Raw genomic sequence first — 27498 nt, forward strand, 5'->3', positions numbered from 1 at the left:
TTTCTTCTCATTCAACAGACACTGAATGTCTTCTGTGATTCAAAGAAAAGGCAACATAAGGAGAAATCAAAGATACACTCAGTTCTCAATTAACTGCCTCAATAGGGACTTAGAAAGACATGCAAATTAAATCCATGTGTTAACCCCAAACTCCAGTTTAGCCAATAACATCATTTCTCTAGACCACTAATCTTCTACCAAAAGAAGTCATCCATACTTGCTTTCTTTTAGCCATCAGCAAGTATATTTTTAAGCCAAAAGAATATTTAAAGGTATGCACCAAAAGCCTTGAGAAGTGTGCTATTAAGTAACATGACCAACAGATTACAACTGACACTGAAAGCCAGTGACAAAACACTGCTTCACACAAATTTATCAAGCAGAAAGCAAAGCTCATGAACTTGTCAGTGACAGAGAATACTGATAACTGTATATACACACTTATAAATCCTGAAGTTATCATTTCAGAAGAATGTCATTATACATTTTTATTTCAATTTTATTTATTAACAATTGGTGGAGGTTGGGAGGTAAACTATGTGCAATTGTTACATTTTTATTCCATCATTATGAATTTCCCAAATTTTCTTTAAACTTTACACTATTCTAAAAAGCAAAATGCAGAATTTTTCTGCCTTCTTACTTCCATGTCCTTCCAGTGTCTGGTGTACGCCCTCCATCACCCTCAGGATAAATGGGAACCACTGTAATGGTGTATGGGGTATCCGGCTGTAGATTCCACAGAATGGCATAATCGGTATTCCCAGGGATTGGCACCTAAAGATTTAATAAAATGTAAAGTACTTGATTTGAAAACCTTATACAAGAAATAACACTTTGAACAATAAAATACTCAAAATATTAACTCAAGACCAAGTCAAGAAGCAGGTTCTATAATATTGGGACCTAAGGATGTGCCCCCATACAAACTATTGTAAAAGTTCATGAAGACTTCGCCACACACGCCCTCGCTCCTTCTTGAAAACTCCGTGGTATGATTCGATTCCCCCAGTCCCAATCCTCCAGAAGCCCCCATCACCCAGGCTTCAAAGGCACCAACTGACTACCCTTCGTCAGGTTCTACTGAAGGAACATGAACTCCTTCAACTCTGTGGTAAACTGGTTAACTCTTGATCTCCACTTAGCAATCTACAGTTGAAACTAACATTCACTTTTCCCTGCAGGAAATCATGACCAGCTCCTCTGGACCACCCACTGTTGGTGCACAGAAGAGCTTGTATTGAGGAGGATTTCACTCCCAGCGAATGGTCAAAGTGCTGGTTGAAGTTTGCACTTTGTTTCCTCATGGTATTCAAAGAATCTGAAATGCACAGAAAGCACATCACGCGTGACCCTAACAACTCAGCACACACGAAGCCCAGGTTTACTGAGGGGTCCTGGGAACCCTAGAACACAGGACCCCTGTAGTAGGCACCCCACAAATACCCATTGAAGTAGTGAATAAAGGAAAAAATGTCTGTGATCATCGGGTACATGTCTCATCCCTCCACAAGGAAGGTATTGTGGCCTCAGAGCATAGTTTGCCTGTGTTATCCTAGAAGGTAATAAACACCCTTCTCCAAGACCAGAGATAGGTAACTCTAGTAAGGATATTAAAAACAATTAAGATCTTTGGCGGGAGGTTATAGCTCAGGGGTAGAGTCTATGCTTAGTGTGCACGAGGTCCTGGGTTCAATTCCCAGTATCTCCATTGAAAAATATATAAATAAAACCTAATTGCCCCCCACCTCCAAAAGAGACAAAAAAATCAAAATAAAAAAACAATGAAGAGCATTATTAACAAGCATTTTAAAAGTTTAGTAAAACTCTGTCACTCCAGTGTTTTCAGCAGAATATGTGATACCATCCCCATGATGGTTACTAAAAAAGCCACAGGAGTCCAGGTTCACTTACCGGGGTTGCCTCTTCCTGTCATCTGACCTTCTTCCCCATCAGGATACAGGGAGGACAGGGCGATGGTGTGAGGGGCACTGGGCTTCAGCTTCTGCAGGGCCACAATGTTCTGTCGTAAGCCTATCTTGGTCTGGAGTAAAACAGGGATAAGTGTTAGCTTTGCCTTCTCAACTCACTCATCTGTTAGAAAAAGCTCCTTCTATGTTTGAGACCTTTGTCAAGATCTGGAAACACACCCCACCATGAAAGTTTAAAATATATCTTAGGGTATCATTTTAAATGTAAACTATGCCCCTTAAATCGTAAAAAGGATTTTAAGCCTTAAACTGATGATCTTAGAAAGATATTTAAACTGGCAAGCAGCCAGCACTGCAAAATTTCATCCAAAACATGTTTCAGAGTTCTCTTCTCCAAAAGGCATTAGTCCTAAGTGAGCTGCAAAGGACCTTGAAAAGACAGCAAAGATCTGCATAATAGTAGAGGCCATTCAGTATTATTCTCACCATTTTATAGATGGTTTTTACTTCCTTTAGAAACACATTAAAATAATTCAGCAGAAGACCTAAAGCTTTTTGGTTTCCTGCCTCATAGCTGCTCCCTGACCAGCATTAGCTGTGTAGACTATATGACAGGAGCTCTGCCAGGCCACACTCAGGCAGGGATTCCCAGTCCACTCCCTGACTCCAGCCTGCTGGAATGAAGCATTTTCAATATTGTCCGATTACGGAGTTTGAAGGTTTTTGTTTTTGTTTTTCTTTAGTTCACTGCTTAAAAGCCATCTAGCTATCCTGTTGGAAAAAAATCTGGATGCTTTACTAACAGTCTACTGAATTCAGTTGTTTATGCCATACTAATTTAAATCACTTATAAAAAGGCAGAATACCCACAGTGGGTGCACATGCGGAGGGCTGGATGCACTAACACAGTCCAGATGTTTCCCACTGACCACCGTCCACTCAAACAGGCTGAGTTTCAGAGATAACCTCAGTGGATCACTGACTGGACTCATCCTCACAACAAGCGAGTTGAGCTACAGTGGCTAATTTGGACAAATTTAATAAATTTGGGAGTTTGAGATTTGCAAATGTTAAAAATAGATTAAAAAACGAATTTTTTTCTGTAGAGCACAGGAGACTATATTCAATACCTTGTAGTAACCTTTAATGGAAAAGAATATGAAAATCAACATATGTATATATATTGCATGACTGGGACATGCTGTACACCAGACACTTACACACTATAACTGACTAAACTTCAATTAAAAAAAAAGTAACTCGAAAAAAATTAGTGTGTGAGACTATGAGAGCAAAGCTTTGACATATCTGTTACTTAACAAATCTGAGTGTCCACTTAGTAGAACTAGCCTCATGAGGAAGCAGAAGGGTGTGTACCTACTTCTCCCATCCAACTCTCCAAAATCATTCCAGCACCAAGGAGTTGTCACTTTATTTCTTGGAGTAGCATTAAAATGCAAATATGCCAAAGAATAACAAATCTTAAGGGAGTATCAGCTAACATGCTACACGGGATAAGTTTATGAAATGCCTTCTAATTATGATAAACAGCTGAAAGACAGTAAGAGAGACTCAAGGCAGCAGTTGGAGGGTCAGTATCACCAGTAACAGAAATGCTAAGCTTTGCCTAAATCTGGCCTGACAGAGGCAAAAGTCATGTTTCTGCCATTAAAACATCAATCCATCAAATGTGTCTTCTTTTATATAAAAGCCAGCTGATCACTGTTGGTCATTAGTTTATTACTGATAACCAGTAAGACAGATTCTCAATCCAAGTATATCATACTACCTAAGTCTAGTTCTACGGAAACCACAACAGGGCAACTCACAAATCACAATGGGGATAGGAGGGTCTCTGATTCAGCTAAACCCACTTACTGTGCAGTACAGAGACCTGTAACCACTGCCAGCATCGACCTCTGCTACACCTCCAACATGGTAACAGGTATGACCCATTTGCTGGAGCTCAGCAAGTCAGATGATCAAAAGTGAATAACTCACCTCTCTTTCTAAGGCTAACTGAGGAAATATGACAGCCTCCAAAACATCAACAAAATGCTAGCCCTCATCAAAAGAGGTAATTGGAATAAATCAGAAAGCATCACCTATCTGTGTAAAAATCCTGGTGCTTCCTGGCCCCAGGGTAACAGGTGCGGTTCTAGTCACATGTTTCCTAAAGGCAAAGCTGGAGAAGGTTCAAGGACAGACAACTAAAGCAAGCAAGGTAAAATGGACAAGGGCTCTGTTAAATAGGGAAGGCTGGGAAGATAAAGAAGATGAGCTTCCAAAAGTGGGATAAACATGACAAAGAGAAGATCTGGGAGTCAAGGAAATGCATTACCAAGTCCGACAATAAAACACTGACCACCAGGTTCTGCCTATTCTGGCTTCCTGGGAAAACACTGAATACTCCGCAAAGTACACCCTAAACCTAGAACAGAGAAAAACTAACAGAGGGACAGTGCTCAGAGGCAGCACCCAAGAATGGCATGTACATGCCCAGTCACAATCCAAGTGGTCTCCGGGGACACCCCTGCACTTCAGCAACACAGAACCTGATCTCACCCACCTATGTGGCATCTCTCCTAACAGTATGAGACACACTGTAGGACAACCTGAGACGTGGTGACTCTCGCCCTCCCCCCAGGCTGCACTCCAGTCTTCTCCTGGGGCAAGGCCAGATATGAGTTATCCCCTGGGGCCACAGAACAAGACAGTAGGTCTGCCTGGCCCAGCGCCACCCCTACCCAGGTGCCCTGCATACCTCAGGGTAGAAGACAGCAGCCTGTGGACGCTCAACCTCACAGAGCAAGGCTGGGATGGAGTGCAGAGAGGCTCCCACAGAGCCTGCCATGGGGCTCTGACTTTTCCTCAGGATGGAGGTTGGTCCAGGTCCTTCTGGTGGATTCTGTGGATTCCATGGTGTTAGCATTAGCCAGAGATTCTGGGAGTTATGAGCAGACAACCCTATGGACAGACATGTGCATCCATCGGATGATGATCCTGTGATTGATGGATCAAAGGGGGACTCACAACACAGGGTTCAGTGGGTCCTCAGAAGGTGCTTCTCTGTCCTATTCACTTTACAGTATTTTTGAAATCTTTACCAGATGGATGATGCATAAAGTTTCCTTTAAGACGTTAAATTACACAAGTGTTACATGCCCTAGGCAATTTACAAATCCAGAACAGCCACATACAAGACACTGTTGGTAAATAACCAGTCACCCCGTCCTGACTTCTAAGAGGAGTGGGCTTGGTCCCCAGGGGCCAAGGCACCAGGTGCAGCTCAGCCCAAAGGTGCCTTAAGATTAATCTAAGTCCCATCCTTCCTGCTACACCTGGTCAGGCATGAAGGGACAGGAGGGAAACACTTCTGAAGAACTACCAGGTGAGGTGTCTTCACTCCAAAAATGAAACCAGGAAGGCTTCACAGCAACAGCCCAATACAAACCCAGTCTGCTTCTTCCCCACCTCCCCTGAGGCCTTGAGGCCAGTGCGCACGGGACACAGGCCAAGGGAGCTGGAGCAGAAGAGCCCACGTGGCCCCCAGCTCACCTTGCTCTGGGTTGGATGAGGGTGACAGGGGCAAAACCACAAGGCAGGAAGAGCCAGGTTACAAAATGACCACTCTGGGGTCCAAGAAAACCTCCCCTGACTTGACCTCAGCTGAGGACAACCTGTGCTCTGTTTCTGCATATGCGCTCCAGAGGGTCTTTGATATGGCAGCTCGGGGACCTCAGCGAGGGACAAGTTCCCCTGTTCTGCCAGCTGTCACACCTGAGTGACGACCTTGAATGGTGATGGCCCTCTGCAATGCGGGGGGTCAAGCCGCCACTGCGAGGGGCCACAGAGCAGGAATGGAAGAAGAATCAGGGTTCTCCCACATTCTGTCCCAGCCTCACTAGGAGATAACAGTCCTGCTGAGGCCACTTTGGGACTTTCTGTGACCTAAGGCCAAACACATTCTGATGTGAATAGAAAAAAAGGAAAAAAAAAACTCAATAACCACCTCCAGGCTCCACATCCCTCAATAAGAAGTGTCCACTCGCTCAGCAAGCACTGCACCCGGGTCCCCGGGCCGGCACCCCGCCCTGACCCAGACACACGACCCTGCAGCCAGGGGCCCTGGGGACAATGGCTACAGATCCAGCTCAGCCAGACCTCACACAGAACTGACCCTCCTTCTGGTTTGGCCCCTCTTCCGAGGGGCTGGCCTCATGGGGCTGGTGCCGCGAAGAAGCCAGTGCACATACCATGCTCTGTAGGGCACGTGGCACAGAGTAAGAGCTCAGGCAATGCCAGGCACACTGGCAGAGGTGGGGACCAGACACCCATATGTAAGTGAGTAAAACCCTGTGTTACACTAGCTGGCAACTGGGAGGTAGGGAGGTGGACTAATGGAGACCACTCATTGAGGAAGTGCCATTTGGGGTATGACCCTCTATGTCCCGGGAGCACACATGGGCTGGCAAGGCCCTTGCAAAGGCCCTGACACTGGGCCTCCCTAGTGGGCAGCTCAGGGAATGGCCCAGAGAGAGCCCCCGGGGAGCCTGCTCTAAAAGAGGCCCCCCACTCCAGCAAGGTGCAGATGCCACAGGGCGAACAGCCCCTCTCTCCCTGGGCCCTGGGGGTCCTCCTAGATAGCGCTCTGCTAAGCTGCTTCAGGGAAAGGGGACCACACTGTGCATCCTGTTTTACAACATGCTTCCTCCACTTAGCATAACAGCATTAAATACTTGAACTTCCATCTTTGTAGTGGATGTGTGTCTTTTAAAAAACTGCTGTATCATAATGAATTTGTACTGGATGTGTATCTTTTTTCAAAATGCTGTATCATAATGAACTTATCCAATCTGCAGTTATTGGATTTTACTCTAAAACAAAGCAGGCTGTGGGGAGTACTCTGCGCAAGCACATCTGGGCTGGGAGGGCTGTGGACCCACTGAACAGGAACAGCATGAAACACTCCAGTCCTGGAGCACACTACCCCTGTCCCCACCACGAGTCCATCTCAGCTCAGGAGTTCCACTAAAACTCTAAAACAAAGCTGAAGAGAACATCTGTTTCCTTAGGATACATTCCCAGAAGTGGAATTGCTGGGATTACTTATAATGCAAAAGAAGATACATTTTTTTAAACTGATGTGTTGTGACTCTTTTAATAAAGTATCACTAGAGGAACAAGCCCGTGGATGAACTGAAGACTCAGAGGTGCTGTTTGGTTGCTTTAAAGAGCTGCAGAACCCCTGCTACCCTGGGTACTCGTTTCCTTTCCAGACTGGCCACCCTGCCCCACCCTCAGAGGCTGTGCAGTGATGGTCCTACATCCTTCAGATTTACTTCATAAGCTTCCCTTAAAGGCAGGTACCATTCTTGGCTCCAAAGAAATGCCATGTTCCTCAGGGGAAACTTAATCCTGGGAGAGGGGTGGGGTCCTGACTTCCTGAGCCCACTAGCAGCCCACCTCCAAGCCGAGAGTGGGCCCTCCACAGCCAGATCCAAAAAGTGGGCCAGGCTGTCCCTCCAGAGACATCATCGTGCAGCTGTCCTGGAAGGCCGGACGGCACAGGCCACACGGAAGCTGTCCTAATCGGACTGGTGAGCTCAACTCCTTGGAGACCCTCCAAGGAAGACACAGCCTTCAAAAACAAACACAGTCCACCCCAGCATGGAAAACCATAGGCACCGAATCTGGAGACGTGTTCCCTGAGTCACCCAACTGAAGCTCCTCATGGGAAGTGTAGCAACAGCCAAAAATGGGCACCCTCAGGACAGGGGTCTTAGAGTGAGGGGATCCCTCAAGAGGCTGCCTGACCGACACTCTTATCAAAGATGAGGCCAGTGCACAAACCACACAGAAAAAAGAAAAGCTGGCTCTGCACGTGGACTCCCACTGCCTTTTCCAGGAGAGCCACACCGATTCAAAACCTGTCGTTTATTGCTGCTGTTAAGCCCTGGAAAGCGCTCGTGCAGTAAACGTAACTGCCCTTCTAACAGCAGGTGCAGGAGTTAAAGATGAGTCTGCACCCTGCACCGCCACTATCCAACCCCGAGGCCCACAACTTAGCTCCCAGGAACCAGAGCATTTGTCACGAATAAACATGAAATCACCCAGATCAGGGTTTGTGACCAAAGACAACAGCACCTACTTGCAAAGTTGACTATCAGCTGGGAAGACAGTTATTGAATAAATACAACTTACACATAAACCAGTCGTTGATCAGAATGATCCTTTTTTTTAACTTTTTTTATTGATTTATAATCATTTTGCAATGTTGTGTCAAATTTCAGTGTACAGCACAATTTTTGTTATATATATAATTCATTATCACATTTTTTCTGTTAGCTACCACAAGATCTTGTATGCATTTCCCTGTGCTGTACAGTATAATCTTGTTTACCTATTCTACATTTTGAAATATGTCTATCCCCTCCCACCCCCTGAAAATGATTCTTAACCACAGAGAATGCTTTGCCTGCAAAAAGAATTCACTGTGCTCTTGAAACTAACACTGATCACTGGGGTAAGTCATTCAACACTTCTTAATCAAGAACAGAGGAAATTAGTGAGGGGAGGCCACAGGGGGCAGGAGGGGCTCACAGACAAAAAGCAGCCTCCCTTGGCAGGTGACCAGGGAGAATAAAGGCCCCACTTGTGGAACTCCTGAGCTGAGATGGACTCGTGGTGGGGACAGGGGTAGTGTGCTCCAGGACTGGAGTGTTTCATGCTGTTCCTGTTCAGTGGGTCCACAGCCCTCCCAGCCCAGATGTGCTTGTGCAGAGTACTCCCCACAGCCTGCTGGTCATGTTGCCAGATGTGGGGTGTAAAATATTTTAAGTTGGTCCCTTCCAAGCCATGAGAAAGTCACAGTCTACAAAATTACTATCAGAGCCACATCTGTGAGTTACCCAGCTACCTACATCAGACAATTTGTCTACTGGAAAATTCTGATTAATGACTTTTTTTTAAACACCAGAGTAACAACTTGATGTGACAGAAATGACCATTTTTTCTTGATTTCATCATTTTTTGCTTTGGTTACCTATAATCTTCTGCAGAGAATATAAAGGAACTAGAATGAAAATGGTGTTTTTAATGTACACTAACCTTAAATCCAAATGCTGTTCCTTCCAAGGTGTGGGAAAGGGTTCTGTGGTGTTAGCTTTGAGGGAGTGAAAGACTCCTTTTGGATGAGGCTCTTGGACTCCTTTAGGCCATGCTGAGATGCCTGGGGATTTTCTAATAATACAGTTAATTCACAACTGCAAGCAAGTCCTCCTGAAGTCACAGATTACCAGGCCTGCAAGTTCCAGTCAGACACACGGTCCACCAGGACCCACGGTTACTGTGAGCAAAGCCCCAGGACCCCCGGGGCTGAGGCCCCTCAGGAAAGCCCTTGTCTGAAGTTCTCCTCTGATGACAGAAAACACAGGTGCGCTTTACATTTCCGGCTCCAAAACCACCCACAGCTTGCACTGACAGCATGAATCACAGGAAGGAATCCCTGATGATCACTTTATTTTTGCTCCATAGGAGCCAGCCACGCAGAAAAGTCCTGAATCCAGAAATCTGCCAAGTCTGCATTCATGGGGGAAGCGACAGGCAGGCAGCCATAAGAACACTTTGGGGCAGAGAGTGAGCTCCAAGGGAGCCACTCTTGAGTTTCAGAAGCAGATCCCCCTGGCCCCCGGGACTGGTTCTCGCCACTGTCGCCCTGAAAATACACCAGGCCCCAGGGTTCTGTGCCCTGCCACACCTCTCCACCTTTCCCCAGACCCACCAGATGGTGTGCACTCCGCTCCAAGTCTCTCTGGGTAGCGTGCGTGATGCGGGGGTGCCAGAAGCAGGGCACCCACCTGGCCCAGCAGGGGGCCACCATGCCTGCCGCCACAACCCCTCACTGGGAAGACTGTAATAATTACATCTTCCTGCTACCCTAAGCCAACCAGCTGCTGCCAGGGGAGGGTCCTTACAGAATCCTGAGCCTCAATCAGTAACCGATCCTAAAAAGCCTCCCCCTTCCCGGGGAGAGCCTGTGGCCACCCTCCTGGCGCAGTCTGTCAGCCTCCTGGTCACACGAACATCGCGACCGGCCTGAGTGACTCCTTCAGGCTTCCGGCAGCACATCACGCCACTGCGCGTACCCTAGGCTCCGTGAGCCAGCCAGCCATTTCCAGAAGCGGTCAGCCTACTGGTACACTCTGGGTGGGGGGGTGCAACTTGCTGCCCTTCCCTTCCTCTCGCGGTGCCTAGCCTAAATGGGGAGCACAGCCCCTAGGCATCCTGCGCTCCCTCCCGGGATTCCTAGGGTCCACCAGCTTGAGGGTCTAAGCAGAGAATGTCACTGCTGGGAAGCTACGACGCCAGAGCTCTGCGCAAGGTTGCACCAGGAGCACCAACCCCAACCCAGACACCCTTGTGGCGCCCCAGCTGTCTGCCACGCAGCCCTCTTGTGCCCAACCCTCAATGGCTCCCAAGACCAGCACCAGGTCCGTGCACGGCTTTGTCTCGGCAGCTCACACCTTCCTCACCGTAGACGTCCTTGGGCGCTCCAGTTTAGTAGGTGCCTGGGGACATGGCCCAACTACACGTCAGCGAGCCAGCCCAGGGATCTTCCCCGCTGCCACCGCTGTGACCCTCTGGAGCTCCTTGCACCATTGCACTTGATGACTGGTGCCTGAGCCCTGGCCACCCTTAGAGGCACCGCACAAGGCACACAGAGTGGGAGGCCAATGCCAGACGACAGCAGGAGAGGGGCGGGGATAGTGCCTGGGGGAGTGCCAGGCTTCCAATACGTTACCCTGGCATGTGCCTTCACCCTGGCCGCCCCAGCCAGCTTGGCAGGCACAACCTGGGAAGAGTGCGTGCCTCAAGGCCCAACTGCTGCATGGGCAATGGCGGGTAAGGCGGGGGAAAGCGGGGGTTTGGAGGCGCCCGAAGATTCGTCTGAGTGCCCACCATCCCGGTGCATGGTGCCTCCCTTGGAGCCCAGTGCACCAATGCCAGCCATAAGGACCCAAGGTGCAAGGAGCTCCAGCAGGTTGGAGCAGCGGCAGCAGTGAAGACCCTGGCCTGGCGGACTAAAACGCTGATAGGAAAAGTAGCCAGGCACCTGCTGTCATTCCCTTGTTTCCTGGGTCCCCCGCTGATAGGGCCAAGTGGAAAAAGTCACCTCTCCACGAAGACCCGCTCGGTGCTCGCTCCTGCATCCTTGGGAGCCTCAGGTGCCAGGGCCCCGTGATGGATGCCACAGGGTCCCCACCCCCAAAACGGAGCACTCGTGGGGCCCAAGCTGTCTATCTTGCCGCACAGCCCTGGCCCCCCAACCCCCAATGGCTCCCGCAACCCGCTCCAGGTCCACTTGTGGCTTTGGCATGGTGGCTCACACCCTCCTCAGTGTAGACGTCCTCAGGTGTTCGAGTTCAGCAGGTGCCTGGGGACATGGCCCAACTGCACGTCAGCCAGCCAGCTCACCAAGGGATCCACGCAGCTGCCAGTGCTCTGACCCACTGGATCTCCTTGCACCACTGCACTTTATGGCTGGTGCCTGAGCACTGGGCGCCTTCAGAGGCACCGCGCAAGGCACACAGAGGGGGAGGCCAGCGTAAGATGACATCAGGAAGAGGGGGGAGCACTTGTGGGAGCACCAGGCTTAGGATCAGGTACCCTGGCATGTGCATTCACACACATAGGCAGTGTACTCTGACTAAATCCCAGTGGTATATTTTTGATCCACCTCCTGGAGTAACTCAAATAAAAGTGAAAATAAATGGGATCTAATTAAACTTGAAAGCTTTTGCACACTTAAGGATACCATCAACCAAATTAAAAGACAACTTACACAAGAGGAGAAAATATTTGCAAATGATGTGAACTACAACAGACTAATTCAGAAAATATATAAACAGCTCATATATCTTAATATCAAAAAAACAAGCCACCCAATCAAAAAATGGGCACAAGACCTAAACAAGCAATTCTCCAAGGAAGACATACAATTGGCCAACAGGTACATTAATTAGCTCAGCATCGCTCATTCTGAGAGAAACACAGATCAAAACTACAGTATCACCTCACACCAGCCAAGAGGAGAGGGTGTAGAAAAAAGGAAAACCTTACACTGTTGGTAGGTGTGTAGACTGGTACAGCCACTATGGAGAACAAAGTGGAGGTTCCTTAAAAAACTAAAAATAGGCCTACCATGTGATCCAGCAGTCCCACTCACGGGCATATATCCGGAGAAAAATAAAATTCAAAACCACACATGCACCCCAATGTTCACAGCAGCAATAGCCAAGACATAGAAATAGTCCAAATGTTCATCAACAGATGACTGGATAAAGAAGTTGTGAGAGACATATATGCACATATATACCTACACACACATATACACACATGCATACACACATACACACACATATATACACATACATATACCTACACACACATATATACACACATACATACATATACACACACATTTATACATATACTTACACACACAATGGAATACTACTCAACCATAAAAAATGCCATTTGAAGCAACACAGATGGACCTGGAGATGGTCATTCTAACTGAAGTGGGCTGGAAAGAGAGAGAAAAATGCTATTTATCACTTTTTTGTGAAATCTTAAGAAAAAAAAGACACAAATGAACTTATTATTTATAACTTTAAGGACTGATTTCTTGAATATGTGTAAGCATATCTGACTGTCCTTTATGATCAGATTACTGCATTCTGTTGATTCTCATTTTGTGGTTGGCTTTATTCCTTTGATAACTATTTAAGTTTAAAAAGTTAAAGCTCTAATCTGTTCTTAGAAACAATGATCAGTACATATACATAAACTAACATAAAATATGTACAATATATTGTATGTATGTACTTATATGCAATATATTGTATATGTGCAGTCAAATTGTCAGAATCCTACCTAATAAAACTGAAAATAAAAGATTTTTTGTTTGGTTTCTTGTGGGGTTTTTTTCGTGGGGGGGGGTAATTAAGTTTATCTATTTGTTTATTTTAATAGAGGTTCTAGGAATTGAACCCAGGACCGCATGCATGCTAATAAGCAAGCGCTCTACCACTGGGCATAGAACTTAATTCCTGAGAACAGTGAAAAAAGAGAGGCAAGCCTGATGACTGTCTGAATTTAGTGCCAGGAGGCAGTTTCCAAGTCACAGTACAGAGAAGGGAAAACTCAGAGGACACTAGTCACACTGAGTTTGAGGGACAGAGATCAATATTCAGGGAGGCCAAGATGGCTAGATTTGGCAGGACAGCACCCCTGGGAGGAGGGGGCAGCACAGAGTTGCCCTAGAGTCAGGTTGAATTCTGATCTGTGCAAGAGGAGATTATCTAAATTTGGGGAAAGCAAGAAGTATACTATATAGCACAGGGAACTATATTCAGTATCTTGGTAGCTTATGGTGAAAAAGAGTATGAAAACAAATACATGTATGTTCCTATATGACTGAAGCATTGTGCTGTACACCAGAAATTGGCACAACACTGTAAACTGACTATACTTCAATAAAAAATATACTTTAAAAAATAAAGCTGGGGAGACCAGCACCAGAGAACAGTTGGTCTAAGAAGCCCAGAGCTCACACAGGGCCAGGAATAGTTCATGGCTCCACCAGCAAGAGTGGAAATGATTCCTAATACACATGGCATCAGACAAAATCCTCAGAAGAGCACCACCTCAGGAATGGAGCTAAATCATCCCTAAACTAATAGCTGCCCTGGACCTGCCCTAACAAAGCCTAAAAACTAGCTTCAAAATGACACAACTAAGTCCCAGTAACTTAACTGCATGCCAGAAAGTCCAGCACTGTTTGAAGGACTACAACAAAATCTGGTACCCAACAATGTATGTCTGGTATCCAAGGAAAAATCATCAGGCAGGCAAAAGAAGAAGAAATTATGACCCATAACCAGCAGAAAAAGCAATCAACAGAAAAAAAGGCTCAGAAATGACAAGAGAGAGTACAATTAGCAGATGAGAACATTAAACAATATTATACTGGTATAGCTTCTTGGGGAAATGTTTGGCGATTCCTTAAAAGGTTAAACATATGGTTGTCATATGATCCAGCAACTCCACTCCTAGGTACATACCCAAGAGAAATGAAAATTTGTGTCCACACAAAAAAGCCTGTACACAAGTGTTCACAGCAGCATTATTCATAACAGCCAAAAAGGAGAAACAATCCAAATGTCCATCAACTGATGAATGAGTAAAATGTAGTATATCCATACAGTGGATTATTATTCAGCAATAAAAAGAGATGAAGTACTGAGCATGCTACAATGGGGATGAACCTTGAAATCATTATGCTAAGTGGGCAAAAAGCAGTCACAAAAGAACACATACGATTCCATTTATATGAGATGTCCTGAGTAATCAAATCTATGGAGACAGAAAGTAGATTTGTGGTTGCCTGGGCTGGAGAGAAGGACAGAATGGGGACTGACTGCTAAAGCGGACAGAGTTCCTCTGAGGGGTGATAAAAATAATCTAAAATTTAGATTGTGCATATGGTTACACAACTCTGTTAATATGCTAAAAGACATTGGTTTATACAGTATAAGTGGGTAAATTATATACCAATATGATTAGATCTCAACAAAGCTATTACAGAATTATAAATATATTCCATGTAGTAAGATGGTAGAGCAGAAGGAAGCAAAGAAATGGTAAATACAAAGTAAATGAATCAAGTGGCACTTCCAACAGAGGAAAACACAAGGTTGGGATTAAAGCAAATTAGACATTGCAGAAGATCAGGAAATTTTAAGAAACAACAATAAAAACTATCCAATATGAAGCACAGAGAGACCAAGAACGACTGAAACACAAATTAACAAATTATCAGCGACTGGTGGGACAATATTCAGTTGTATAACACACATGTCATTGGGGTGAGAAAGAGGAGAGAGGGAGAGGATAGGAAAAATAATGTTAAAGTAATGGCTAAATTATTTTAAAATGATGATAAAAACCATAATCCCACAGATCCAAGAAAACACGACAGATCCTAAATAAACATGAAGAAAACCACACAAAGGTACATCACATCAAACTTAGTGATAAATAAATTAATTTAAACATTAGAGAAAAAAGGACACACTAAAATGAATAAAGACAGAATGAGAGCAAACTGCTTTTCAGAAACTATGTACGGCAGGAGACAATGGAGGGACATCCTTAACAAGGGAGGGTGTCGGTGGCACAGTATGTACACACAAACACCATGCGGATAGTGGCAAAGCAGTTCTCTGTTTATTGATTCTTAGAAAAGGGTTTATATAGGACATGCACCTTGCCTCACATATCATCTAAGTTATAACAATGTTAATAATCTTTAAACTATTTAGGTCCCCAAGCTCCTGCAGTAAGCACAGGATGTTACATGATCAAGGACAAATTGTTTTAAAGTTCATCACGAAACTTCATTAAGTAGGCCACCTCTTATCCAGCCGGCTGCGCCTGTCTTAGGTTGTCCTCCTCTGAGGATCTTACCCGTCACTGGCCAGCCAGCCGTCCATACTGGATACTTCAAATAGGCCATTTCTTATCCAGCCGGCCGTGCCTGTCTTAGGTTGTCCTCCTCTGAGGATCTTACCCGTCACTGGCCAGCCAGCTGTCCATACTGAGTACATTAAGTAGGCCATTTCTTATCCAGCCTGGATGCATGACTTTCCTCACAGCTTGTTTATCAGTTCAGCCCATGGCTTATTCTCTAGAGACTTCAGATGGGGACCTACAGAGGGGAAAGCTATCATCCTAGAACTCCACACCAAGTAAAAATGAAGATGATATAATACCAGGCAAACACAAGCTTAGAGGATTCACTGCCAGCAGGGCTGCACCGTGAGACACATTAAAAGAAAGTTCATCAAGCAAAAAGAAAATGACACCATCTAGATGGACATGTGAATTTAAAGGAATGGTGAGCTGGAAAGTATCAATACTTGAGTAAATATAAAGATTTCTTCTCACTTTTAATAAATTTAAAAGATTATTTAAAGCACACTAACAATAATGTATTGTGGGGCATCACAACATGAAGAAGTGAAGGAGGACTAAATAGGAAGGGAGAAATGGAAGTTTATTGTTTCAAGGATCGTACACTCTACGTAACTGGTATATTATTTGAAGATTGGCTATCATCGGTTAAACATGTGCAAAGTCTAGAGTAACCATTGTGAAACAACAGAGGCACAGCTAATAAGCCAGGAGTGGAGATAAAAGGGGTTCATTTAAACAACGACAACAACTTAACTCAAAACAGGGCAGGGAAGTGGGAAAACAACATAAAGAACACACAGGAGAAATAGAAAACTAGCCACACTAAGGGTAGCTTGAAACCTGAACAAATCATAATTACATTATATAAAATGGTCTTTTTCAAAAAAAAAACTCCAAATAAAAGGCAGAGATGGGCCAACTGGATCAAACATCAGCAACAACAACAAAAACAAGACCCAACTCCATGCTGTCTACACACACAGACACAGATTCAACAGAGACAAAGACAGGTTAAAAGTACAAGGAAGGAAAAAAGACATCCCACAAAAACACTAATCAAAAGAAAGCTGGGACAACTATACTATCAGCTCAAAAAATACTGAGGATGGAGAGACATTCCATAATAACAAAGGAGTCAATGGACCAAGAGCACAGGACAACCTTTAATGTCTGTCAGGAGTGAACTTCAAAATACAGGAAGCAAAAGCAGAACAGAAGAGACAAACCCACAACTATAGCTGGACAGTTCAACATTTGTTTCACAATAACTGACAGAACAAGAGGTCAGAAAATGAAGCTGACCACCTTGATCTAACGGACATTTACAGAATACACTACCCAAAACAGCATATAAACATTCTTTTCACATACACTTAAAACATTCACCAAGACAGATCATATTCTAGGACGTACAACAACTCTCAATGAATTTAAAGAGAACTGAAATCATACCAAGTCGTTTCTCTGACCACAAAAAGATTAAGTTAAAACAGTAACTGGAAAGTACTCCAAATACTTGGAAATTAAGTAATTCACTTCTAAATAAACTATGAAGGTCAAGGAAGAAATCACAAGATAAAATAAAAAGGACTTTCAATGGAATGTTAAAAAAAAACACTGTTATATGTAGCTAAAACAGTTGTCTGCAAGAAATTTATTCTTTTTTTGACTTTTATATTAAGAAAGAAAAAAGTCTCAAATAAATGACATAAGCTTCCATTTTAAGCTACCAGAAGGGGAGCAAATTAAACCCACAAAATCAGGAAGAAATGATAAAGAGTAGAAATTATGGAACTAAAACCATAAAAACAATAGAGAAAAATCAGTGATACCCAAACATTAATTTTTTGAGAAATCAGTAGTATCATATAGCTCTAGCCAGACTAATAAAGAGAAAAAGAGAAATGACAAATTTTCAACATTAGGAATAAAAATAGTAACACTACAGACCATACATGTATTCAAAAGAGAATAATAAAACATCATTATGCTCATAAACTTGACAACTTAGGTGAAATGGACAAGTTTCTGTAAAGACCCAAAATATCAAGACTCACTCAAGAAAAAATAAAAAAGCCAGTAACACCACTTTGTCTATCAAGTGAATTAAACTAGTAGTTAAAAACTTCACAAACTCCAGGCTCTGAATTCACTGCTGAATTTCACCAAATTTTGAGAAAGAAGTAATACAAATCCTACCAGAAAGCAGAAAAGGAACAAATTCGAACTCATTTTATGAGACTACGACTACTCTAATACCAAAATCAGACAACGATTTTACTTTAAGAATGCAAGATTGTAAGTTTAACACTGAATATCAATCAATGCATTTCATACTAAAAGAAAAATCACAGGATCCTATCAATAAATGTGGAAAAAGCATGAGATAAAGTTCAATATATAGTCATGACTTTAAACAAGAAAAAAACATTTTAACAAGCTAGGATTAAGAGGAATTTCCTCAACATAATAAAGGGCACACACGAAAAACTTACACCTAACATCATACTTAACAGTGAAAGACTGAATGCTTGCCCATAAGACTGAGAACACAGCAAGGACCTCTCACTACTTCTATTCAAAATACACTAGAGATTGTGGCCAGTGAAATAAAGCAAAAAAATAAATTTACAAAATACACACACACACACAATCATATATATGAAAAAAAGGAAAACGTAAAACTTTCTTCATTCACAGATATGTCCCAAATAGAAAATTCTAAGAAATCGACAAAAAAATGGTATTAGAACTACTACGTGAGTTTAGCAAAGCTGCAAGACAGAAGGTCAGTGTATAAAAATTAACTATACTGCATGAAAATATTAACTACTCAGGAATAAATTCTACAGAATATGCGAGAGATCTCTACTCTGAAACATAAAATATTCCTAGAAGAAATTAAAGAAGACTAGACCTAGAATAGTTGAAACAATTTTGGAAAAAAACTAAGTTGGAAGACTTACACTGTTTGATTTCAAGACTTCCTATAAAAACTAAATAAAGACAGTATGGTATTGCTAAAAAAAAAAAAGACATGTACATCAATATAACAGGAAAAAATGTCCAGAGATACACTATGATGTCAAGATAGATCAATGAATAAATTAACATATCACAGTTACTAGGTGAATGAATTGTGTACAACCCCCTCAATGAGCATGTCCATTCACACCCACTGTGTTTTCCTAGGAACAACCACAGCTTCTGTCTTGCTTTTAAGCCCTCTCTGAAACAAAACCTTTCAGAAGGGATGTGAGGATCACACTAGATTTTTGGGCAAAGGCTCAAGATAGTAAAAATAATCAACTTAGTCAGTTTACAAGAGATAAACCATTGCTTTACTGAATGTGAATTTTGCTACGCCAATCTTAAAAACATTTAAAAACTAAGCTCCTAAAACCAGTATCACACAAAAACAAAATATCATAACAGAATACTAAAACAACTATATGGAAACAAATTGGACAACCTAGAAGAAATGGACAAGTTTCTGAAAACATACAGTCCACCATGACAAAAGAAACAGATTACTAGAATAGACCAATCACAAGAAATGAAACAATTAGCAATAACTAGAAATTAGCAAAACCCCCCTTCAAACAAAAGTCCAGATCAGATGGCTTCACTCAGGAATTTTACGAAACATACAAAGAACTTATACCGATCCTTTTCAAATTCTAAAAACATTGAAAAGGAAAGAATACTCCTAAACTCATTCTATGAACCATCACCCATATACCAAAACAAAACAAAGACACTACTAAAAACGAAAATTACAGGTGAATATCACTGATGAACATACATCTAAAAATCATCCACAAAATATTAGCAAACAGAATCCAACAACACATAAAAAACATCATACAACATAAGCTGGATTCATCCCAGGGACACAAGGATGGTTCAAAATACAAATTTATCAATGTGATATACCACTTCACAAAATAAAGGACAAAAACCATGTGGTCATCTCAATGGATGATGAAAAAGCAAAACAAAATTCAGCCATTTATAATAAAAGCTTATAATAAAGTGGGCATAGAGGGAACATATCTGAACAAAATAAAAGCTATTTATGAAAAACCTACAGCTAACACAGCACTAACAGTGAAAAACTGAAAAATATGGCACTAAAATCTGGAACAAGACAAAGATGCCCACTCTCACCCCTATTATTCAATATAGTATTGGAAGTCCTACACATAGCAACTAGACAACAAAAAGAAATAAAAGGGGTCCAAATTAAAAGAGAAGAGGTAAAATGGTCATAATATGCAGATGACATGATACTATCTATAGAAAATCCTTAAGGCTCCACACAAAAATGACTAAAGCTAATTAAAGTATTTGGCAAGGTAGCAGAATAAAACATCGACCTACAGAAATCAGTGGCATTCCTTCACATGAATGTAATACTCCCTTTTAAAACTGCATCTGAAAAATAAAATACTTAGGATTAAATCTAACCAAGGACGGGAAAGACTTACATGCAGAAACCCATTAAACACTTAAGGGATTTAAAGAGGACTTAGAGAAAACAAAAAATAGCCTATGTCCTTGTATTGGAAGAATATTGTTAAAATGGCCATACCTGCCCCGAGGCATCGACAGACTGAATGCAGATCCCTGCCAAATTACGCAGGACATCTTTCACACAACCAGAGAAAATCATCTTAAAATTTATATGGAATCAGAGAAAACCTACCATTACTGAAGCATTACTCAAGAAAAAGAACAAAGCTGGAGGAATAACCCTCCTAGACTTCAGACAGTATTACAGACCTACAATCAAAACAGCACGGTATTCTTACAAAAACACACATACAGATCACTGGAACACAAATGAGACCCAAGAAATAACCCACAAACTTTTGCTCAATTAATCTTTGACAAAGGAGGCAAGAACATACCATGGAGGGAAGACAGTCTCTTCAGCAAAAGATGTAGAGAAAACTGGACAGCTGCATGCAAATCAATGAAGTTAGAATACTCCTTCACACCCGACACAGAAATAAATTCAAAGTGGCTTAAAGACGTAAACATGCACACGAGACACTATAAATCTTAGAAGAAAACAGGCAAAACACTACCTGACGTAACCTCTCAGCCATGATCTCCTAGGGCAGCCCACCCAAGCAACAGAAATAAAAAGCACAAAGAAACAAGCAGGACCTAACTGAACTTACAAGCTTTTGCACAGCAAAGGAAACCATAAGCAAAATGAAACAACACCCTACAGAATGGGAGAACATATCTGTAAATGAGTCGACCGACAAAGGCTTAATTTCCAGAATATATTAACAGCTCATAGAACTTAGCAACAAAAAACAAACAACCCAATCTAAAAATTGGCAGAAGACCTAAATGAGCATTTCTCCAATGAAGACTACAAATGGCCAAGAGGCACACAAAACAATGCTCAAAATCACTAATTCTCAGAGAAATGCAAATCAAAACTACAGTGAGGTATCAGCTCACACCGGTCAGAATGGCCGTCACGCACATGTTCACGAATGATAAATGCTGGAGAAGGTGTCGAGAAAACGGGACCCTCTTACACTGCTGGTGGGAACGTACTTTGGTGTACCCATTCCGGAAAACACTATGCAAATGCCTCAAAAAACTGTAAAAATTAACTTACCCTATGATCCAGCAATCCCTCTTCTGGGTATATACTGAGAGGGAGCTCCAATGCAAAAGATACCTGCACCCCAGTATTCACAGCATCACTATATACAATAGCCAAGACATGGAAGCAACCTAAATGAAGCAACAGATGACTGGATAAAGAAGTCTAATGTATACAATGGAATACTACTCTGCCTTAAAAAAGATAAAATAATGTCATCTGCAGCAACATGGATGAACCTAGAGACCATCATTCTAAGTGAAATGAGCCACAAAGAGAAAAATGCCATATGATATCACGGATACGTGCAATCTGAAAAACACAACACTACGAACTCACCTACAAAAGAGAAACAGATTCGCAGACTTGGTACACAATCTTATGGTTTCCAGGTAAAGGGGGTGGGAAGGGATTAATTTGGGAATTTGAGATTTACGAATGTTAGCCACGATATACAAAACAGAGTTTTTAGAAAACTTTTTCTGTATAGCACAGAAACCTATGTTCCATACCCGGTATAGGTAATAACCTAAAACAGAAAAGCCGCTATAGCCACCAACTGAGGAAGCAAGAGAGGAAAGGAGAGTGAGTTACCCTGAGTACAGCCCAGTCCTGGGAAAGTCCTTGCTCGCCGCAGAAGCTGCCCCCTGACCGCAATGCGCCCTCCTCCCAGGAGCAGGCTGACAGGAAGACATGCTTCCTATGAACTTGGGGCAGCAGAAGCCGCAGCCAAGACAGGCCCACGGGGAGATGGGAGCAAGTCCATCGCCCCTTCCCCCGGGGGGGGGGATCAGCACCCCTCTCTGCCGCCGCCCCCAAACCGCACCACGCCTGCCTCCGGGGGCCCACTGACCTGGGAACAAGTGACCCCGCGAACCTGGGGCAGCGGCGGAAAAGGGGCGCCGCCCCTGGCGAACTGGCCGATTTGCCCCCACACCCGCTGCGGCACGGCCTGGGGGCAGCCTCTGCAGCCCCAGGCGCGTCCCCAGGTCAGCCTGCTCCCAAAATGCGGGCGCGGCACGGTCGGAGGCAGTGTCGGCAGCGGCGGCTTTAGGGGTTCGCCTCTGCGAGCCTGTGGATTGTTTCAAATGACCCCGCGGCCTGTCCTGGCCTCCGCCTCCGCTGCCCCAGGTTCGCGGGGCTCAGGGTACAGGTCAGCCTGCTCCTGGAAGGCAGGAGCCCTGCTGTCAGGGGGAGGCGGCGGCGATGGCGGGACTGGGGCTGCCCTGTGCGGGCGCGGGCTTTTGCTTTCATTTCCCTGTCGCTGCCGCCGCCACCCACCCGCCACCCACCCCCCCCAAACACTCTCCGCACAGCGCCCGCCTCCCAAGAGCAGGCTGATGGCCAGAAGTGCACCCCGCCAACATGGGGAAGCAGAGCCGGCCCCCAGGACAGGACGCGGGGGAGACAGGAGCAATTTCACAGGCTCCCAAGGGCACACCCCGCTCCCAAAAGCAGACCCTTCTCCTGCACGCGGGGGTGCCGCCGCCGCCGCCGCCGATGCCACCGCACCTCCCTCCCTTCCGCCGCACCCTGACAGCACCGCACGCGCCTCCCGGAGCAGGCCATGGCCTGAAGGCCAGTAGGAGGTGCTCCCTGGCGGAACGGCTCCCTCCTATCTCCCGGGGCGGCACCCGATTTCCCAAACCCGGGTATAAGCTGCAGACAAGAGGCGGCGTTCACGGACTAGTAATGGGGGGGGGAGGGATGGGCACCACGAACCGCGCGGTGGCGCCGACCTACTTCAGGATCCTAACGGGTCGCGCAGCCCGGGCCTCAACCACGCACCGCTACCCGCGAGCCTCTCCCAACGCGCAGCCCAGGCCGCCCCACCCGCCGGCTCCCCGCCCTCGCGCCCCCACCAGCGCCCCCTTACCTGCTCGGCGACGGCAGCGGAGGCACAGCAAGCGGCGGCCCAGACCCCAGGCCGCGTTCCTCTTCCGGGAGCTGGTCCGGGAACGCTGGGCTCCCGCCCGGCTTCCACACGCTCTGGGGGGTCCGCGTCCCCGAGTCTGTCCGTCCACGCGCGCGTGCACGCCCCTCGTCCTCCCGCCCCCAGCGCGGACGGACGTGGGGACTGGGGCCCGTCTTGGGGGGGCGGGGCCTGGCGGTGGGACGGCACCGCCCCACCCCCTACCCGCCCCGCGGGGTTTCCATCCTTAAGGTCCCCATCCTGCCATCGACGGGTCCTGGCACCCAACCAGAACCACCAGGGACCAAGAGCCAGGCCACAGCCCCCAGCCCCACTCCCCCTGCTCTCCGATCCCCCACCCAGTCAGTGCCTCCCCACCTCCTGCCACATCCGAACCCCCCAAGACAAGGCTCCTTCTCCTCACACTCATGTCCCCACCTCCAGTCTGTGCCCTTCTAGGTCCTAAGATACAGCCTCTGCAAATCAAGTTGACCCCTCCTGCCTCACCCCAGGTCCTCCCCACCATCCAGAGGTAGTCCCCTCACCCTTCACCAGCTTATTTGGAAAAAGATATTCTCAATGCTCCTCCTCCCTCTCCTCCTCCCTCACCTCCTCCCTGGCAGAGCTGTATGCCTCACAGGGGTGATGAGGGGTCAGTGGGGTGCACTGGAAGGGGAAGGGGCTGACTGGGGAGGGAGAAGAGAGGGAAGGGGGCCCAAGGGCGAGGACACTAGGGCGGGACGCATGGCTGCGGCTGGGGGGTCACTCACCGAATCGGTTCCATGAAGACAGGGAACTTGAAGCTGCCGCTTGTGCCCAGGTGGGGACTGGGTTCCCTCTTGCCATAGGGCGGCGGGGGGCCGGGGACAGGCAGGTGGTGAGACCTGCTCTGCCCCTGCCCAGGGAGAAGCACCTCAGAGGGGAAATGTTGAAAAGGAGGGGAAGGGAGAAGAAGAGGGAAACAAAGGAAGGGGAAATGGGGGAAAAATAAGAAAAAGCGAGACAGACGTGCTGTCCTGTCAGCTAGTGGGGAAGGCTGGGGAGGGAGGGGCTGATTCCTTACTGTTTGTTTAGTTCTTTGGAACAAAACTTCATTTTCCTTCCTGTGACATGACTTCTGTGGATATTTAAAACGTGGCCTTATCAAAAAATCATAGTGCTGTCAACAGAAAAATGTAAGACTGATCTCCTGGAGAGAAATATTACATGTGAATGTTTGTCATAAATTAATTATACACACAGGTATTGAGAAAGTTAAATAAATCACCTTTCTCTCCCAAGCATAGTAATTTATGTACTATTAGCTCCTCACTAGAATTATCTAATATGCCTTTCTGCCCATGTTACATCTTTAACATACTGACTTTAACAGCTGCCCTATAGCTGAAAATGTCATGTAAATGAGGCTTAAAAAGATAATTCCTGTCTTGACTCTCTCAACTGAATTTTTATTCTGTTTTACACTGAGCCATGGAAAGGTCATGTCATAAGTATTTGTCTTCTAGGTGGTAACCTACCAGGCTACACGTTAATCATTTATCAACACGTGGGCTGACGGCCCCACGTAGAGATAAACTGTCCAGCCTCATCTGTGCTCCTGTTACTTTGCAGCTGTCATTTTGACAATGTAAGTAAAAACTCATTCTATAACCTGGGTTGCCCAGCTAGTGGTTGCTGGTTTTTCACTCATCTAGAGGCCAAATTCATCTACCTTTGAGTGCTAGGTCAGCAGCGATGGATGAGGCTGTCTTACCTGGTTAAAGAAATCCATTTTGAGTTTCTTCCGTATAGCACAGGGAACTATGTGCAGTATCTTGTAATAACCTTTAATCAAAAAGAATATGTAAATGAATATATGCATGACTGGGACATCATGCTGTACACCACAAATGGACACACTGTAACTGACTGTACTTCGGTTTTAAAAAATATCCATTTTAAAGTCCAATATAATATTTTAAAATAGAGTAAATATCATTGTATATGCAAATCACCAAATGCATACCACCAAAACAAAATCTGCTTGAGAGTATCATGTCTTAATTCATGTGAGAGTAATCTCTGTGGCCTACCAGTCAATAAATTGGAATTGAAAATTACAAAGAAAAAAAAAAGAAATCCATTTCGATTGTCCACTAACGCTTGGTGCAGCTGGGTCCTCCAGGAGCCAAGCCCAAGCTTTAATCCTCTGAGTCGCCCCTGCCGTCCACCCTGCTGACGCCTTCGCGCTCACTGCTGCTCTTCCTCCCCGTCCCTCCCCCATTTCTCAAGCAGACGTTATTCACAGGCCTGGGCGTCTAAGTCCTCATCCAGCTTTGGTTTTCCCTCCTGTACTTCTCCCTAGAGACAGCCCCTACATAGTTTCTTTCTTTCTTTCTTTCTCTTTTCTTTTTTAATTGCAGTATGGTTGGTTTACAGTGTCCTGTTAGTTGCTGGTGTACAGCATAGTGATTCAGATACAAACTACTCACCTGGTGTCTTCCTGGTCACATCTTGTATTGCTCTTCCCAGAGAATGTGTCCAATTTCCAGAATTAGGTTCCACCTGGAGCCAGAGTGCCCTGATATCACTGGTGACATGTGGTCTCTTGTGCTTTTCTTATTTGCTAAGTTGAGTGAACCTGACTGTAATGAGAAAGAGGCTGCCTGAAGCACGTTTAGATGAGAGTTTACCTTCTGTCGTCAGTAACTTTAAACTGCCAAAAAATGGTATCAGCCAAGTTGAAAAGCTTCTCCTGGTCACGTCCCTGAGCTCTCCTCCTCCCTGCTTTTCACACCAGCCTCTGGGTTATTCTGGTTCTTTCAGATTATTGATGCAACTTGGAGCAAATGATTTGACAAAGATTTCATCTGTTGACCAGTAAATGGATGTTAACAGTTTTTCCTACAAAAAATAAAGAAAACAGACCACATTTAATATATATTTGGGCAAACTTAAAATGATTGACTGTTCTTTTACCTTTTATATCTTGCCAGCCACAGTCCAGAAGTTGACATCGAACATATAAATTCATTCATGTCCATGATGTTTCCCACAATTCATAGCTACTCGGGTGTGTCATTTTCACCACTGATTCTAATGACATTTTGTCTTTGCACACCTCCAGGTTTTCCCCAGCAGACCCATGGGGCTAACATGGCTCTGAAGAAGTCGAGCTCTTTAGAGAGTCTGCAGATGGCAGTCACCGAGGAGACTCTGAATGGGGTGTCCCCTTCCACCACCCGTGGCTGAGGATTATCTGAGGAAGGGGGTGCAGTGAGAACTTCAGAGCTGCCATCAACAAGTCCTGTGACAAACCTGCCGTGAACAATGATGACGAAGGCATGGAGATGTGTAAGTGCCCAGTGTCTGAAAGGATGGCCATTGCACACAGCTCTGCAGAGCATCGGTTCTTAAAATGTGCTCTGGGGCACCCTGGGGGTTCCCAGTGCCCTGTAGAGGGATCTCTGAGGTCTAAGCCATTTTCATAAGAAGGCGATGTTATTTCCATTTTCACTCTCACTCTCTTCCAAGTGTACAGTTGGGTTTTCTACAGGCGACCTGCCCTGTGATACCACAGTAGACTGAATGCAGAGCAGATAGAAGAATCTTTCCAGCTAGATACTGAGATTTGCTAAATTTCACACGGTGCCATTGTCCTCACTAATTGTTTTTTGGAAAATAGTTTTGTGGGATTTTTTTGTAAAGTATGATATCTGTCATCATAAAACTTGTTATTTTTTACAAAGTAATTCATATTTGTTTAAACCCTCTTAGTTTTCATGCAGTAAATATGGTTAGATGTAATTCACATACAATTTTTTCTTGAGTCTTGAATAAATTTTAGGAGTGTCAAGGTATCCCAGGAAACAAAATGTTTGAAAACCACTGCTGTGTAGTGTCTCTGTAATATTGTATCTCAAATAAATGAATGTGCGTAATCATCTGTGATTTTGAAAACATATTTTTGTTTTGTTTCTATGAATTACTCTTGCTTTCCCTGAACTGAGCTAGCAAGATACGTTTGTGTATGTGTGTGTATTTCCAAATTGCAAATTATTTTAAGCCAAAATTATTGAAAGTCAAAGGTTGTAGTGAAGAAGCAATGTGTTTTCCATAGTCTGTTGAGAGGAAAGCAACATTTTGTCAGTATGTACAACTGTCTTCTGTGGGGAGTTGTCATTATAGTTAACCATTCATGGTGTAAAATTGTTATCCTGTCCAAACTCGTTCTGCTCGCCATGTGACAGGCCAGTAAACCGGGAGACGAGGTGTTGGGGCGAGGAATAGCGACTGTATTTGGAAAGCTGGCAGACCCAGAGGATGGCAGACTAATGTCCTGCAGAGCTATCCTGCTCCAATCAGAATCACAACACAGGCTACTTTTATACAAAAAAAAAGGGTGGGGGCGGTGTGTGTGGTTGGTTGTTGCAACTTCTTGGTGCAGGAATTCTTTCTAGCGCAGCTGTCCACGTGGGTCAGCTCATCCTGTTCCTGCAAAA

The 27498-nt window shown here is 44.8% G+C and overlaps 1 protein-coding gene across 1 annotated transcript in view; it reads right to left on the bottom strand.

Annotated features, from left to right (window-relative positions):
• LOC140689642 (uncharacterized) overlaps nt 1-27498 on the bottom strand; it is a 227539-nt gene that overhangs the window by 179618 nt on the left and 20423 nt on the right. Inside the window, exons 2-6 of the mRNA XM_072950623.1 lie at nt 25489-25900; nt 24771-24841; nt 4696-4898; nt 1915-2044; nt 644-777 (exon numbers count right to left, since the gene is read on the bottom strand). Of these exons, the coding sequence (XP_072806724.1) occupies nt 644-752 (109 nt within the window). The 5' untranslated portion in view covers nt 753-777; nt 1915-2044; nt 4696-4898; nt 24771-24841; nt 25489-25900. The remainder of the gene's footprint in view (nt 1-643; nt 778-1914; nt 2045-4695; nt 4899-24770; nt 24842-25488; nt 25901-27498) is intronic.

Source organism: Vicugna pacos, chromosome 27, assembly GCF_048564905.1.
Source record: "Vicugna pacos chromosome 27, VicPac4, whole genome shotgun sequence".
NCBI classification, from domain to species: domain Eukaryota; kingdom Metazoa; phylum Chordata; class Mammalia; order Artiodactyla; family Camelidae; genus Vicugna; species Vicugna pacos.